Source organism: Xenopus laevis, chromosome 9_10L (genome assembly GCF_017654675.1).
Source record: "Xenopus laevis strain J_2021 chromosome 9_10L, Xenopus_laevis_v10.1, whole genome shotgun sequence".
Lineage (NCBI taxonomy): Eukaryota > Metazoa > Chordata > Amphibia > Anura > Pipidae > Xenopus > Xenopus laevis.
This window is the reverse complement of record NC_054387.1, coordinates 26,979,503-26,996,561: the sequence shown is the minus strand read 5'-3', so window position 1 is coordinate 26,996,561 and position 17,059 is coordinate 26,979,503. Positions and strand designations below refer to the sequence as shown.

At 41.9% G+C, this 17,059-nt stretch overlaps 1 protein-coding gene across 1 annotated transcript in view; it reads right to left on the bottom strand.

Annotated features, from left to right (window-relative positions):
• The window catches only part of LOC121398040 (putative sodium-coupled neutral amino acid transporter 10), a 97,426-nt gene that overhangs the window by 33,603 nt on the left and 46,764 nt on the right, over positions 1–17,059 (bottom strand). The window contains exon 8 of the mRNA XM_041576523.1: positions 8,129–8,285. Coding sequence (XP_041432457.1) covers positions 8,129–8,285 — 157 coding nt within the window. The remainder of the gene's footprint in view (positions 1–8,128; positions 8,286–17,059) is intronic.

Here is a 17,059-nt window from a genome sequence, read left to right as displayed (position 1 = left end):
TAGTCAGGTGATCCCACTGGTGTCTAATAAAAGGTGATCCCACTGGTGTCTAATAAAAGGGCAGCCAAGTTTGGGAGTTTTACTTTGAAAGCAGCTAGTAAGTTGCAGGTAAAACGTAGTCCCTTTGTAAAATGTATAATGAAGCAATAGAATTTTTAATGAATCAGATAAAATTGAGTATAGGACTGGCCGGATATGGGATGACTTTGATGTAGTTGGCCAGCTTAAATATATTGCAATATATGGACAAACAATCCCTGTTTTGTTTAAAGGGTAAGGCATTTTTTAGTAGCAGTATGCACAAAATGTCTCTGTCTTAAATATATTGATAATGGGTTGAGTGCAGAGGACTCTTGTATTTGTCTATATGAATTTTGTGGTCACAGCCTCATTGCAACCCCGCCTAATGTTTTTAAAAAATAGTGGTGAGCACAACTTTCCCTTGTTTGGAACCCAGCTTGATCCAAGGATGGAAGTCCACACTGCTTCTTATAAAACAAACTTGAAATGTTTATTTGGTACACTTCCCTTACATCAGTTGGACTCTTTCACACATCAGGGCATACAGTTATTCACTCCACGGCAATAATCCACTTCTCCTTTGCTGGCTAAGCAATGTACAGAGGTTTTACCCAAAAACCCTTTTGAAGGACATCCCTTTGGGGATGATGCGGTGCAAACGTGCACGCTGGGCGGAACTCCGCCGACTGCAGTGGATCATCGGGCAGACACAGCTCCTCTTTTTTTAGGATCACCTCCTCAGCTGACAGACCGGCCTCCGTCCGGGAGAGGTCGAGGAAAAGGTATCCTACGAGGAGGGGGAAGAGGCTATCTTTAACCTCTCCCAGCACTCTTTGACACCGGCCGAACTTCGGTTACTGCAGAAAGGCTTATCTTTCGTGCCGGTTAACTACTTCAATGCCTTTCAATGGAAAGTGGATTGTTTCAAGTTCTGCCGCAAATTAACACTGCGAGACCACTTCAAAGATGGGGTGAGTAGTGACTTTAGCAGTTCCACCTTAAAACTAAAAAGTACTTTTGTGCCACCACTGATTAATCCGGCCATTAAACTGTTTAATAAAGCCTTGGAACGGGAGGGTTCTAAAATGGCAGGTGGCTCCCCTGGGCCCAATAATTTGACTAAAGCTGAACGGGCAGCGATCAAAACACTATCAGAGGACTCCAACATCGTTATTCGCCCTGCCGACAAGGGCGGTGGAATTGTATTGATGAATTATGTTGATTACCAGCAGGAAATACAGAGACAGTTGGGGGATACAAATGTTTATAAACATCTGAGAGGAGACCCCATAGTGTTGTTTAAATCTAAAGTGGACGCTCTGATTAAATCAGCAAGAGATGGCATGATGATTAACGATACACTATGTGACTTTTTGACTAATGAGTTTCCGATATGTCCTATACTGTATACGCTACCTAAGATTCACAAGAATTTATTACAACCCCCAGGTAGACCTATAGTGTCGAGCAGGGATTCTTTACTGCATCCAATAGGCCTTTATTTAGATACTCTTCTTCAGCCAGTGGTACGGGAAACCCCAACATACTTACGTGATACACCCCATCTGCTAGATAACCTTAAACAAGTGTGCCTACCAAGCGATGTACCATGTTTTCTAGTTACCATGGACGTGGTGAGCTTGTATACGATAATTCCTCACGAGGCAGGCATTGCAGCAGTTAGACGCTCATTACTAGATTCACAAGTATATGCTGGCCCACCGATACAGCTAGTGTTGGAGCTGTTGAATCTGGCTTTAACACTAAATTATTTTCGCTTTGAGAATGATTTTTACTTGCAGGTGGCGGGGACCGCCATGGGGGCAGCCATGGCGCCCGCCTATGCAAATTTATACATGCACCAGTATGAGCAACATAACATATTACCACGGTGTAGGGGCAAATTGTTGTTCCTACGTAGGTTTATCGATGACATGTTCTTAATTTGGCAGGGTACTGAAGAGGAGTTCACCACAATGGTGGAGGAGCTCAATAACATGGATAGCCCTGTTCGTTTTACTTTTGAAATACAGTCTTCAGCGATTCATTTTTTGGATATTGAGATCTTTTTGAAATCTAACCATGTTGAATATACATTGTTTAGGAAGCCTACGGACAAGAATGTCCTGCTGCACTATAAAAGTTGCCATCCATGTCACATGAAAAAGTCTATCCCTACATCTCAATTTTGTAGGGTATTACGCAACAATTCGGTCCAACAGCTGGCTAACCAACAGCTAGATGAGATGTGGGCTCGGTTTAAGGAGAGGGGATGCCCTGAGGTTGTTCTCCAAGGTGCTCTTGACGCAGCCGTGTCCCGCTGTACAGGGGGTGAGAGTAGAGGTGACAAAAAAACTACTAAGATGTCCTTTACTACAACTTACAATGGACACACAAGTCAGGTCAGCAAAGAAATTATGGATCAGTGGAAGATTATTGAAGCTGACACTGAATTGAGACGAGTAATACCTGATCCCCCTAGAATGTGTTTTAAAAGAGGTGTAAACCTGAGGGACTTATTAGTAAAAAATGACCCAATCCACTGTTATCAGAAGAAGTCAACTACTTGGCTGAGCGGTCTTAAATCAGGATCATTTCGTTGCCCAAGCTGCACATCCTGCAGGTACATGAACCCGGGCACCTCATTTAATCACCCCCAGACAGGGAAGCGTTTCCTAATCCGTCATCACATAACCTGTACTACTACTCATGTGGTATATTTGATTACGTGCCCATGTGGCCTCTCATATGTTGGCAAAACTGAACAGACGTTGCGCCTTAGAATGGATGGCCATCGTTCAGCCATCAGTACTGCATTTAGAGATGGCAAAACTAATAAGCCAGTGGCCAAACACTTCCTAGAAAAGGGACATAGACTGCCTACATTTAAGTATACAGCTATAGATCATATACCACCACTTAGGAGAGGGGGAGATAGAGCTAGATTACTCCTCCAGAGGGAATCTTTCTGGATAGATAAATTAAACACTGTAACACCTTTGGGCTTAAACGAATTTTGCCCATTCAACTGTTTCTTAAACCAGAGATAATTACCTGCATAAAGGTTATATGTGAGTTACAATGTTGCAATTCCTACAACTATGTTTCTGCATTGGATGATTTGGTTATACTGTCTGACACGGTCCAATCTTTCTATTTATTATTGTTTTTAACATATGTCACTTTTTGGTGATAATTAACTATTTATGTTATATGACAATCAATTTTTTACCTTCGGTGCAGGTGTCTTCTAGTCACATGATTCGGTGGGAGTGGTTTGAGGGGTGAGTGTCATATCTTTTATCTATTTTTTTTAGAGTCTCACTCCAAGAAGTTTGTGAATCAAATAATTTTTATTAGCATTGGTGTCCAACGTTTCGGCCTCTCTTGGGGCCGAAACGTTGGACACCAATGCTAATAAAAATTATTTGATTCACAAACATCTTGGAGTGCTGCTCTATCCAATTGATTATATATATATATAGACCAGCGGTGTCCAAACTTTTTGCATGGTATATACCATGCACAAATAAATGACTTTTTGATACACGCTTTGATAGCGACTGCTGTGAGTGCTTTCATGGACTGCTACAATTACTTTTGGTTAGCACCCGGCAAATGATTATGTGAATGGCGAGTGCCGATAAACTCAACATATAAATATACACACACACAAATGAGGACCGAAATGTTGGACTTTGAAACAACAAAAATAAAAAAAATTGTCTGATATTAGTGTATATACATATATTATAACCGTGCATCCCAGCTGCATATGAAAAATTGCCTTGGAGTGCGGATACTCAGCCTCTAGACCAGCGGTGTCCAAACTTTTTGCAGCAAGGGCCAGATTTAGTGAGGTGAAAATGTGTGAGGGCCAACCATTCAGCCTGACATCCATTTCGAGGTAGCTAGCTTGTGATCAGGATCATTCACTCCTGGAGATGGACACGTACACGCTGTTTAGGAAGTAGAGAAATGGAGTCTGCGCCTCATTTAAATAAGAAATCGCGTAGCTGTAATATTTGGGCACATGATTAGTGAAATGATCTGCCACTTGGTCTATACTGCTGCCCATGTGCTGAAGGTGTTAGCAATAGACACTTAACGGCACTTTGTGACGCACCGCTCTCGCATACGTCTTTAGTTCACTGTACTGGCACGTCAGTACGTCTATTGCACCTTCAGCCCTAAAGAAGTATGCAAGGGCGGCGCGTCAGTACGTGTCTATTACTAACACTGTCAGCACACAGGCAGCAGTATAGACCAAGTGGCAGATCATTTCACTAATGTGCCCAAATATTACTGCTACGGCTACAGGATTCCAGATTGCACTGTGCTGGGGGACCACATTATTATTAATTTCATAATGGAGGCTGAGGGCTGGTGTAAATTTGAAAATGGGCCGTAATTGGCCAGCGGGCCTGACTTTGGACATGCCTGCTCTAGACCTTTACGAAAGGTCAAATTGCCGAAACGTCAGATCTCCCTTCACTTGAATAAAACACCATTTACTGATTTTAAAGTCCTGTGTGTGCGGACCCTTCTTCTCTGCTACGTATTGATTTTTTGGACACTGCACCCAGGCACGGAGAACTCTATTTGAAGTGAATGCTGAGTACTGAGGTGTTTTCTGAACAAAGATTTTTAGTGAAGCAGTATTTATTTGTATGAAATTATATCAAATGTGAAAAACTGGCTGTGCAAAAATTTGTAAGTTTGCCAATTTGAATGCATGTAACTGCTCAATACTGATTACTGGCAATACCAATTTTTTTGGATTAGCTCGTTAAGCCTTGAAATTCATAGGCAGGTGTGCCCAATCATGAGAAAAGGTACTTAAGGTGGCCAATTGCAAGTTGTGCTTATGTTTGACTCTCCTCTGAAGAGTGACAGCACGGGATCCTCAAAGCAACTCTCAAAAAATCTGAAAACAAAGATTGTTCAGTATCATGGTTTAGGGGAAGGCTACAAAAAGCTATCTCAGAGGTTTAAACTGTCAGTTTCAATCAGGAAATGGAAGGCCACAGGCTCAGTTGCTGTAAAACCCAGGTCTGGCAGGATAAGAAAAATACAGGGGCAGCATATGTGGAGGATTGTGAGACACTTAGAAATCTATAAAGGCTGTTATGCAGAGGGAGAAGTGCAATATTCTGGAATGGCCATCACAGTCCCCCGACTTGAATATCATCGAAAATCTATGGGATGATTTGAAGCATGCTGTCCACACTTGGCAGCCATCGAATTTAAATGAACTGGAGAGATTTGGTGTGGTTTTTTGGTTTAGAACTATTTTGATTCTTTTCTCTCAATGCTTTATTGTTTATGATATCTAGTGTCCATCTGCTTCCTACCATTGTTATCTAGTAGAATGAATGGACATTGGTCAGTTGATTCCTGTTCTACTTTTCTATAAGTACCAAAGTGTTATCATACTGAAGTTTAGCGTAAGAAAATATATGTATAAATGTCTCCCCTGAAATACCAGCTTCTCTATATTGTATATACTGTATACTGTATTGTATATATTATATGGTCATATGTGTGTTACACAACAGCCATGAATATGCTTTAAATTTTGTCCTTATAAACAATGATCCATTATAACTGGTGCTTAGCAGTTTAGTGATGTAATCACTTGTGTATTATAATAAATAAAGTACCTCCTGTTGTAAAATGAGGATATTAGAAGTAACCTCGGAGGCCTTCAGCCTTGTGCTTTTGTATGATCATAGAAATTCTAATCCTAATATCCTTGTATTTTACTATGGGGGGGGCTTCCATTTTTCCTTTAATAAAGAATAATATAGATACAATATGTATGTTACTATGTATGTTTCATATTCCCACCATATTTGCAGCCAAAATACTTTGTTTTTTTGACCACTGCAATGAAAGTGCATTGAGAAGTATGCACCACCAGAGAGTGCTGCCACACTTCTATAGGAAAAAGATGACATTGCCCCATCATACTAAAATATTGTACTGAAGATAAGCAACTGAACAAGTAGTAGTAACAGAATATAAAATTAAGTCTACGCGCTTACATGCTACAATTTTATTTCAGTTCAGTGTTAGTGATCCTCTCACTATATAGAAGTCATGAAAACAAGGTAGTTACACATGACAAACCGATCACACCCATAGCGTTAAATTATTTTGTTCCATGTAATATTACCTTCATGTTTAACTGTATGTTCCCAATGTTGGCTGCACAATCCAGTAACCAATTTAAAGAGCATTCAATTTTCTTTACTGTGCATAGTACAGGCAAGACCTAGGGGGTTATTTACTAAACTCCAGTCACGCTTTTTGAGGCAAAACTTCAATTTTTTTTTTAACTCAAATTTATTCAGGATTTATAAAAGACCGATGTTGCAAAATGTCTGAATCCGAAAATCCGCCATCTCAGACCTGCCGAGGCTGTATATAAGTCAATGGGAGAGGTCCCTATACTACTTGGAAGTTCCTGTGGTCTGCTCTGGAATTAGCCCAAAAATCAGACTATTTCAGACAAAAATCTGAAAAATTCAGGCTTTTTGGGAAAAAGCCCAAAAAAATCTGATAAAAAATTGTACAATTCGGGTTTTCACTCAATTTTATTGTGTTACCCCAATTCCCAAATGAAATCTAGCTTTTTTAATAATAAATAAGGTCAAACTGTGGATTTTAGTTTGGTTGGACTTTTTTTAAATAACAAATCTGAAAAATTTGGATTTTGATAAATAACCCCCCTAGTGTTATGATCATGCTGTTAGGCAAGTAGTCTTAACCCCAAATACCTTTAATTTGTAAAATATTTAATCATGACTGAGAGTGGGCTTTAGGAATATAAAGGGTGAAAGAGGAAACAGACAAGAACATATTTATTTGCCTATGGATTTATACACCATAAAATGGAACACCCTTCCACAGGGCTGCCCAATATCTGTTCAAATGATTACTTTTCAATTGTGCTGTGAAACCAAGTAACTTCCAGCTATGCCACCAGGGACCAGCCTTATTTGTTTAATCACTTGCGAACAAGATTAAGCCAAACTCCTGACTAGATTTTAAACTCAAATTGTAAATGCAAAAAATTATTTTTTGCTTCTATGAAAAAAAGTTGCATTCCAATCATTCTACAAAGTGTGTCCCTTCTGTAAAGGCAGCTTTTCAGCTAATATTAACCATACACTTTTTTTACATGATGCAAAATGCCAACTTTTATTCTTGAACTCTGAAAGTCCAGTCTTTTTAAAAGGAAACATATACCATTCAGAGGGTGTAAGGGTGTAAAAGATGAAAAACATAATGGCATGTGCCACTGAAGGGACATGCAGTAGAATGAACCATAACTGTAAATTCTGACTTTGTGGCTGAACTAGCAATTATTCTAAGTAAAACAAACATTTTCATGCACTCCAGTATCTTTAATATATTTTATTTACTACTATATAATTTAAGGGAAAGTGGCAGATTATTATAAAAATGGTTTGCATGAATTATTCCTATACAAGGGCACATTTATTTACTCCAATGCAGTAAGCTAAGTGCAATTTGGATGCAATTTTTTAACCCCACAATGCACCATTTTCCCCAGAATTCATACGTCATTGCTCTCCCAATGTGGGCACTGAATCTTGCACAACTGCTTTGTGACTGGCTCTTGTGAGCCGTGTCCGGCGCAACTGCATCTGATTCTCCAAAATAACCAACTATGCATATGCTTTGTTGTAAATCGGCCGCTGTTGGGCTTAATATTTTCAAGTCTGCCTGGCATAATTTACGGTGTTTACCATGTGAACGAGATCTGATGTAGGGTGCTGAGGAAACCCTGGAGCTACAGTCTGGTCAGGAGGTGATTATAACTTAAGGGTTTGGAGCAGATGACTGCGTTTATACGAAATGCAGTCACATCACTAGTGCCCCCTGCAGGGCTTTACTATCCATCTGCTACCAAAATATACAAGCCCTGACTCAAGGTAATAAAACATAAAAGGAATATCCTAGCAAATGCGTAAGTGGCACTAATGCACATTGTGGCAGGTTTGTGCACAGTGTATCCATCCATGTAATACATGGACGCAGCGCACATCAGTACATTATGAAGCATTCCATGATCTACCTGATATTTCAGAATGAATTTGCTCAAGTTCAACCATTTCCTCTTTTAGATCCTCTCTCTCCTGCAGCTCCGATTTGATTTTTGTTGGCTCCTCAGTCACTGTCAATGTAGCATATGTGCTGATAACCAGAATCACAAGTCCTACTCCCAGGATAAACTGTGCAAAGAAAACAGATTGAAGTTTTTTTTGTTTTTTAATGTATTTATATCCCTTATATAGCTTGCCAGAACTTTATAAAGATTGTTCAAATCAGTCCCTGCTTTAGCATCAGTAGTTTAAGCACAATATATTACAATGCAACCATTTGCCCATGTTTTGACTTAAACAATATTACTGATATTACACAGCGTGACATTCCAGTGGCAGATAAATGGGATATAAGTTGCAAAACACAATATTTTTGCATAATGTTGGAAAATGTAACTAAGCAACTTTACAGTTTACATTTATTAAGTTGTCAATGTGATCGCAACCAGGTACATCCCCTGGTAAAATCCCTATCATGGCTTCCTGTTAAGCAAAAGATAGCATGCAAAATCCTTCTAACATTCAAAGCCTTTTTCAAAGCTTCCTTTGCTCCTTATTACATTTCCTCAATTGTCTCCCTGTATATTCCTAGCCAACTTCTCTGCTAATCTCAGAGCCACTGCCTTTTCACTGTTCTCACCCAGTGGAAACTCTGGTCTGAAAGCTTTCTACCTTGTCGAACCTTACCCCTAGAAATCCCGTAAAATACAGGCCAGGTGGCAACCCTAATTGTTACCCCACACTGGTAAAAACAGCGTATTTGCTTCAGAGACACGCAGGCCCGGATTTGTGGAAAGGCCATACCTAGGCCCAGACCTAGGGCAGCAGGATTAGGGGGGCAGCATGCTGCCCAATCACACCCACATTGGTTCAAAAACACAGGTGATGTGCTGGAGATACAATAAATTTTTTAAATTTCCCATGCACCAATCCCCATTGCTCCGGTCCAGATGATGAAAATAGGGCGATGAACGGCAGTGGGTCTAGGGGTGCCCACTATGTAAATCCGGCCCTGGAGACACTACTATAGTTTACATAAATAAACTGCTGTGTAGCCATGGGGGCAACCACTCAAACTGAACAGGGTAAAAGGGCACATGGTTACACAGCAAATAACAGATAAGCTCTGTACAATACAATGGTTTTAATTTCTATGATTAAGAGCTGAAAATGCTGAAATGCATTAGGCATCCATTCCACAGTGGCCATCTGTGTTTTTTAATGTTTTAATAAGCAGTGGTTTTTACTTTACTTTACAGTATAAGGAAGTGTGCCCTACATTTTTATTTTTCTAGTCTTGGTTTTAGTTCTTACACAAGAAGATAAACATGGTTTCACGTGCCATTCACGGCTCTCGCCTTCAGAAAAAAAACTCTCATATAAAATAAAACTCCAAGAAAGAGTTTCTCTTTAGGCAAATGCCACACCAAGCTGTTTCCCTGCCTGTGTTTTATAAAAAAAACTGATCCATTCCTATCCAATCTGTGGTCTAAATGCACTGCATACTGTGCACAGTGTATTTTGCTTTTATACACCAAAATCCTCTGTGTGCACACAGGCCAACCATCACAGAGCAGATGGGACTGGATCAGCATATTCTCTGCCTGCAGTTATAGGCAGGTAGAAAAACAGCCTTGTGTGGCTTTAGGCACAGATGCTAGGTGAACAGTGTTGGAAAACAACAGACAGAGATCATTCCAGTGGATGTTACTTAATGCAGGGTCTATTGTTGCTTAGCGATGTGATGTCATGTTTGACCTGTAACCCTGTGTGATTTTCTTCCTGTGTATATACTCTCTATGGAAAGTTCCTGTTGCACACATGTTATGCTGAGTTCTATAAAGCAACCAAGTTACTGTTCACACAGAAGTTGGTGTGTCTGTCCTCACTTACAGAGAAGCTGCACATGCAGTTCAGATCAGCTCTCTGCTAACAAACAGATGCTAACATTACATGTCAAAAACATATTTTCACCCTATAAGGACCAAAGCTCAAACTGTTGCACACTTTTGCCCTCCTATTTGTGCCTGTATTTTATCCAGCCAGACTGAATGATCTATAGGCCAGAAACTTGATTCCAACAGTCTTACAACATGGCACTTCTCTGTACATTCATACTTATTTATGTAGTTATTTCTATAGCTTTGTCCTTCCTGTGAGTACTTTTCTAAATTGCAAAATGCATAGCAATGTGTATCCCATTAGTGTTTTATTAATAAAGTTATACATAATGTATATTGAAACGATGCTTAAAATGAAAGTTTTGTTTACAGGTATGGGACGTGTTATCCCGAATGCTTGGGACCTGGATTTTTTTTAGTAAGGGGTCTTTCCGTAATTTGGATCTCTACGCTAAAGTCTACTTAAAAATTATTTATCCATTAAATAAACCCCAAAGTATTGTTAAGCCTCCAATAAGGAGTACTTTTATCTTAGATGGTGTAACACCTATTTGGGCTGCATAGCACACAAATAGTTAAACTGTCCAGCTAGCAGTAGAAGCACGGGTTACACGCGACTTCACACAACAGGGTCAGGGCCTTCGCCATGTGGAAGTGTTCCCTCTATGGTGTAGTGCAACTACATCCCCCCCAGGCTACTGTGCATACAACAAAAGATGGGCGCCAGGAGGTTCTTGCAGTAAAACAGAAACGGTTTATTAACTATGCACAAGGCAAGTGACCACAGGTTTAGTACTCACGCAGGAGCTGAGGCAATAGCACATTTCTCACACAGAGCTGCAGGCATAAGGCATTTCTCACAGAGGAAAGGTCTCCATTAGGCATTTGCAGTATTCACACACATTCCCTCCTGGAAGTTGTCAGGAAAGCAGCTTCTACCCTTACAGTCCCTCTTCACTGAGGTCCCTGACTGGAGGCAACACATAAAGCCTCTGGGAAGCTACTCCCTTACTGCAAATCCTTGTTGGAGCTTCAGCTGCTCTTTCTCTCTCACCTCTCTGCCTTTCTCTCCTAGAGAGACTACCAGTAAACCCCCGATTCTCTAAAGAATCGTTAATGAAAGAATGGTAACAACAGTGAGGCAGCAAAATGCGATGGGTGCTGATTCACTCTCCATCCCCAGGCAGCAACTGGCGACGCTAATTTGTGGGGATGTAGAGTGAATCTGTGCCGATTGCTTGTTGTTACCTATCTGCTATTAGAATTCTTAAATTTTGAGTTTATTGGTAGTAAAGTGTTACTGAAAAATTTCTTTATAAACAACATTTTTGGTGAAAATGTTCTCCTGTCCTTGAATGAGTTCTCCCTGGTGAGGTGTACTTAAAATCTTGACTTTAACATCAGATGAACGCTGCACTCTTGAAAATGCAACATAAAGTTGACCATGACCAAACACAGGCTCAGATAGGTAAATGCCGACTTTATCCAATGTTTGTCCTTGTGATTTGTTGATTGTCATGGCAAATGCAGCCTTAATGGGGAATTGTCGTCGTTTAAGTTTAAAAGGTAATTCCTGGTCAGAACTGGTAAGGTCAATTCTGGGAATCAAAATGGTATCACCGCTATGGGATCCTGTAAGCACTTCTGCCTTGATAACATTTTGTCTCATGGTCTTCACAACCAACCGTGTACCGTTACATAAACCTTGCTTAGTGTTAAGGTTTCTTAACAGCATGACTATTGTTCCTACTTTGAGTATTAGATTGTGTTGTGGTAATCCAGCAGGGTTGATAGTGTTTAAATATTGTAATGGGAAATTAAGTTTCTCACTTTCGTCTTCAGAATCAATACAGTCTGTACTCAGAAAGACACAGCTTTGTCCAGGAAGTAATGCAATCACTTGGTTGTTTATCATGTCAACATCAATATTTTTTGGAGATAATATAGCCCGTTTTGCTAATAATGGTATCTGGTCTAATGACAGTTTATTAACTGGTGTGACAGAGGCAGTGGAGTAGCTGCCGGCACTGGTGACAGAGGCAGACAGTTTATTAACTGGTGTGACAGAGGCAGTGGAGTAGCTGCCGGCACTGGTGACAGAGGCAGTGGAGTAGCTGCTGGCAGTCGGCACTGGTGACAGAGGCAGTGGAGTAGCTGCCGGCACTGGTGACAGAGGCAGACAGTTTATTAACTGGTGTGACAGAGGCAGTGGAGTAGCTGCCGGCACTGGTGACAGAGGCAGTGGAGTAGCTGCTGGCAGTCGGCACTGGTGACAGAGGCAGTGGAGTAGCTGCCGGCACTGGTGACAGAGGCAGACAGTTTATTAACTGGTGTGACAGAGGCAGTGGAGTAGCTGGTGGCACTGGTGACAGCGGCAGTGGAGTAGCTGCTGGCAGTCGGCACTGGTGACAGAGGCAGTGGAGTAGCTGCCGGCACTGGTGACAGAGGCAGACAGTTTATTAACTGGTGTGACAGAGGCAGTGGAGTAGCTGGTGGCACTGGTGACAGAGGCAGTGGAGTAGCTGCTGGCAGTCTGCACTGGTGACAGAGGCAGTGGAGTAGCTGCCGGCACTGGTGACAGAGGCAGACAGTTTATTAACTGGTGTGACAGAGGCAGTGGAGTAGCTGCCGGCACTGGTGACAGAGGCAGTGGAGTAGCTGCTGGCAGTCTGCACTGGTGACAGAGGCAGTGGAGTAGCTGCCGGCACTGGTGACAGAGGCAGACAGTTTATTAACTGGTGTGACAGAGGTAGTGGAGTAGCTGCCGGCACTGGTGACAGAGGCAGTGGAGTAGCTGCTGGCAGTCGGCACTGGTGACAGAGGCAGTGGAGTAGCTGCCGGCACTGGTGACAGAGGCAGACAGTTTATTAACTGGTGTGACAGAGGCAGAGGAGTAGCTGGTGGCACTGGTGACAGCGGCAGTGGAGTAGCTGCTGGCAGTCGGCTGGTGACAGAGGCAGTGGAGTAGCTGCTGGCAGTCGGCACTGGTGACAGAGGCAGTGGAGTAGCTGCCAGCACTGGTGACAGAGGCAGACAGCTTATTAACTGGTGTGACAGAGGCAGTGGAGTAGCTGCCGGCACTGGTGGTGTGACAGAGGCAGAGGAGCGCCGCCATTACACAAACTCACAGAGGAGTAGCAACATGGCCGATGGTGCGTGCTGATTGGGCAGTGCGGTGCCGCCCACTCTCCCAGCAAAGAAGAGGTGGCGGGAGGCAGAAGGAGACAGCGGTAAGAGTGAGGGGGACGGTGTCTGGGGAGCCTGAATCTGCCGCCAGCACAGCGCATATGCCTCCTTCCTAACCTATGTCCGGCGTGTCTTTCAGCTGACACGCCGGGCACTCACAGAGGAGTAGCAACATGGCCGCCCAGCAAAGAAGAGGCGGCGGGAGGCAGAAGGAGACAGCGGTAAGAGTGAGGGGGATGATCTTATGCCAGCAACCTATGTCCGGCGTGTCTTTCTGCGCGCGCATCTTTCCTAGCCTTTCAGCTGAAGATGCGCGCGCCGGGCATGAGTGAGGGGCCTCCCCGACACGCCGGGCATGAGTGAGGGGGACGGTGTCTGCCTGAATCTTCTGGCAGCTGGCAGCAACCTATGTCCGGCGTGTCTTTCTGCGCGCGCATCTTTGCTAACCTTTCAGCTGAAGATGCGCGCGCATCTGCCTCCCCGACACGCCGGGCATAGAAACAACCTTCGTTTAGTATATAGGATGACAAGTCTGCCCTAGTGTAACTATTCCTCATTCACGGGGTTACCTGGTCCCCGACTTCTTCTTCCAAAGCACATGGGCCTTTCTGGGCCTAGCTGTGCCCAGGCTCCCCTGAGCACACCCAGCTGGATCACCATCCACAGGCCAAAGAGGAAGTGGCCACTCCCTACACTCACTATATAGCAGTGTAGCAGGGGAGTGTCATTCTCTCCTGGCAGATCACTCTAAGAAAAAGGTGGGGGCCTTAAAGCTGCAGGGCAGATTACCCAGAAGGGGTCCCTACAATGGTATCAAGTACAAGGTATTATTGTGTTATTATAATGAAAAAGGAAATCATTTTTAAAAATTTGAATTCTACCCATTAAAATGGATTCCATGGGAGGTGGTCTTACTATAATTTGGAGCTTTATGAATAAAGGGTCCAATAGCTGTATTACACAGAACTGTATACAGGTATGGGACCTGTTATCAGAATGCTTGGGACCTCAGGTTTTCCGGATAACGGCTCTTTGGTAATTTGGATCTGCTTGCCTTAAGTCTACTAGAAAATCATGTGAATATTAAATAAACCCAATAGGCTGGTTTTGCTTTCAATACACATTAATTACGGTTAGGTCCATAAATATTTGGACAGACTTTTTTTTTCTAATTTTGGTACTGTACATTACCACAAATAATCATACCTCCCAACATTTTGTAAATAAAAAGAGGGACAAAAAGATTATTTGGCCACTCCCATTTTGTGGCCACACCCCCTGATTATCATATTCATTTTACAACATTTGTCAGGTTATGAAAGTTTGAACATATTTCTGTGTTTTTTTCCCAGTTATTACAGTTTTGTTAATGAAGGTGAATAGCCCTTTAAGCTGTGAGTCTAACTTTTCCCAAGGGACCTCCTTTTCTAAATTGTATAAATTAATTAACAGTATAAATAGTATAGTATATATTAATAGTATATAGTAATAGTATTAATTAATACTAGAGATAAAGGGGCAAACACACCAAATAGATAGGAAGGATCATAAAGCATTGGCAACCAATTGCAGTATCACTTTAAACGGGCAGGGAGAGCTGTATGGCAGTCCCTACTAAGGGGATTTAGAAAGTCGTAGTGCAACTGGCTTCCATGCACTGGTTATTGAACTACAACTCACAGAACCCAACACCCAGAGAGCTACAGCCTTGGCCCAGGGCTAGGGGAGAGAGCAGGGGAAATAACCTGCGCCTGGAACTTTGATGTCAGACAGAGTGAGTTTATTTATTGTGCACTGTGTGAATAGAGTTGGGATAAGGGGCATGAGTGTCGGCACAGCTGGCATCATATACACAACAGCAAACTTACCAATCACTCACACACACAGTAACACAGTCAGTCACATTACCACAATGAAGTCAGTCAGTACATTACCACAATTGATTTTAAATGAAACAACTCAGATGCAGTTGAACTGCAGACTTTCAGCTTTAATTCAGTGGGTTGAACAAAAAGATTACATACAAATGTGAGGAACTAAAGCCTTTTTTTTTAAAAAAACCAATCACTTCATTTCAGGAGCTCAAAAGTAAATGGACCAGGGGTTCAAAAGTAATTGGACAATTAACTCAAAGGCTATTTCATGGGCAGGTATGGCAATTCCTTTGTTATGTCTATCAATGAAGCAGATAAAAGCCCTGGAGTTGATTTGAGGGGGGGGGGGTGTGCTTGTATGTGGAAGATTTTGCTGTGAACAGACAACATACGGTCAAAGGAGCTCTCCATGCAGGTGAAACAAGCTATCCTTAAGCTGCAAAAACAGAAACAACCCATCCGAGAAATTGCTACAATATTAGGAGTGGCAAAATCTACAGTTTGGTACATCCGGAGAAAGAAAGCACTGGTGAACTAAGCAACACAAAAAGACCTGGACGTCCACGGAAGAAAACAGTGGTGGATAATCGCAGAATCATTTCCATGGTGAAGAGAAACCGCTTCACAACAGCCAACCAAGTGAACACCACTCTCCAGGAGGTAGGCGTATTGATATCCAAGTCTACCATAAAGAGAAGACTGCATGAAAGTAAATACAGAGGGTGCACTGCAAGGTGCAAGCCACGTATAAGCATCAAAAATTGAAAGGCTAGATTGGACTCTGCTAAAAAACATCTAGAAAAGTCAGCACAGTTCTGGAAAAACATTCTTTGGACAGATGAAACCAAGATCAGAATGATGGCAAGATAAAAGTATGGAGAAGGCGTGGAACAGCTCATGATCCAAAGCATACAACATCATCTGTAAAACGGAAGAGGCAGTGTGATGGCTTGGGCCTGCATGGCTGCCAGTGGCACTGGGACACTAGTGTTTATCGATGATGTGATACAGGACAGAAGCAGCCAAATGAATTTTGAGGTGTTCAGAGACGTACTGTCTGCTCAAATCCAGCTAAGTGCAGTCAAATTGATTGGGAGGCGTTTCATAATACAGATGGACAATGACCCAAAACATACAGCCAAAGCAACCCAAGAGTTTATTAAAGCAAAGAAGTAGAATATTCTTGAATGGCCAAGTCAGTCACCTGATCTGAACCCAATTGAGCTTGCATTTCACTTGTTGTTCGGACAGAAAGGCCGACAAACAAACAGCAAATGAAAGCCGCTGCAGTAAAGGCCTGGCAAATCATTAAAAAGGAGAAAAACCCAGAATCTGGTGATGTCCATGAGTTCAAGACTTCAGGCTGTCATTGCCAGCAAAGGGTTTTCAACCAAGTATTAGAAATGAACATTTTATTTTCAGTTTTTTAATTTGTCCGATTACCTTTGAGCCCCTGAAATGAAGCGATTGTGTTAAAAAAGTTCCTCACATTTTTATGTAATGTTTTTGTTCAACGCACTGAATTAAAGCTGAAAGTCTGCAGTTCAACTGAGTTGAGTTCAACATCTGAGTTGTTTCATTTAAAATTTATTGTGGTAATGTACAGAACAAAAATAAGAATAAAAAGTTGTCTGTCCAAATATTTATGGACCTAACTGTATATTTTAGTTGGGATCTGTTTTTTTATTACAGAGAAATAGGAAATAATTTTTTAAAAAAATGGATTATTTGATAAAAATGGAGTCAGCGCCTCTATAATTTGGAGCTTTCTGGATAAAAGGTTTCCGGATAATTGATCCCATACCTGCATTTGGATTTCCATCCTCCTTTAAACACAGATGGTATGACTCTTTGACCAAATGGAACAAGCCACATGAGTGAATGCCATCCTCATTACTTGTTTGTTGCTCTCAGCTCTATAAACAGGAAGCAGCACTTCCCA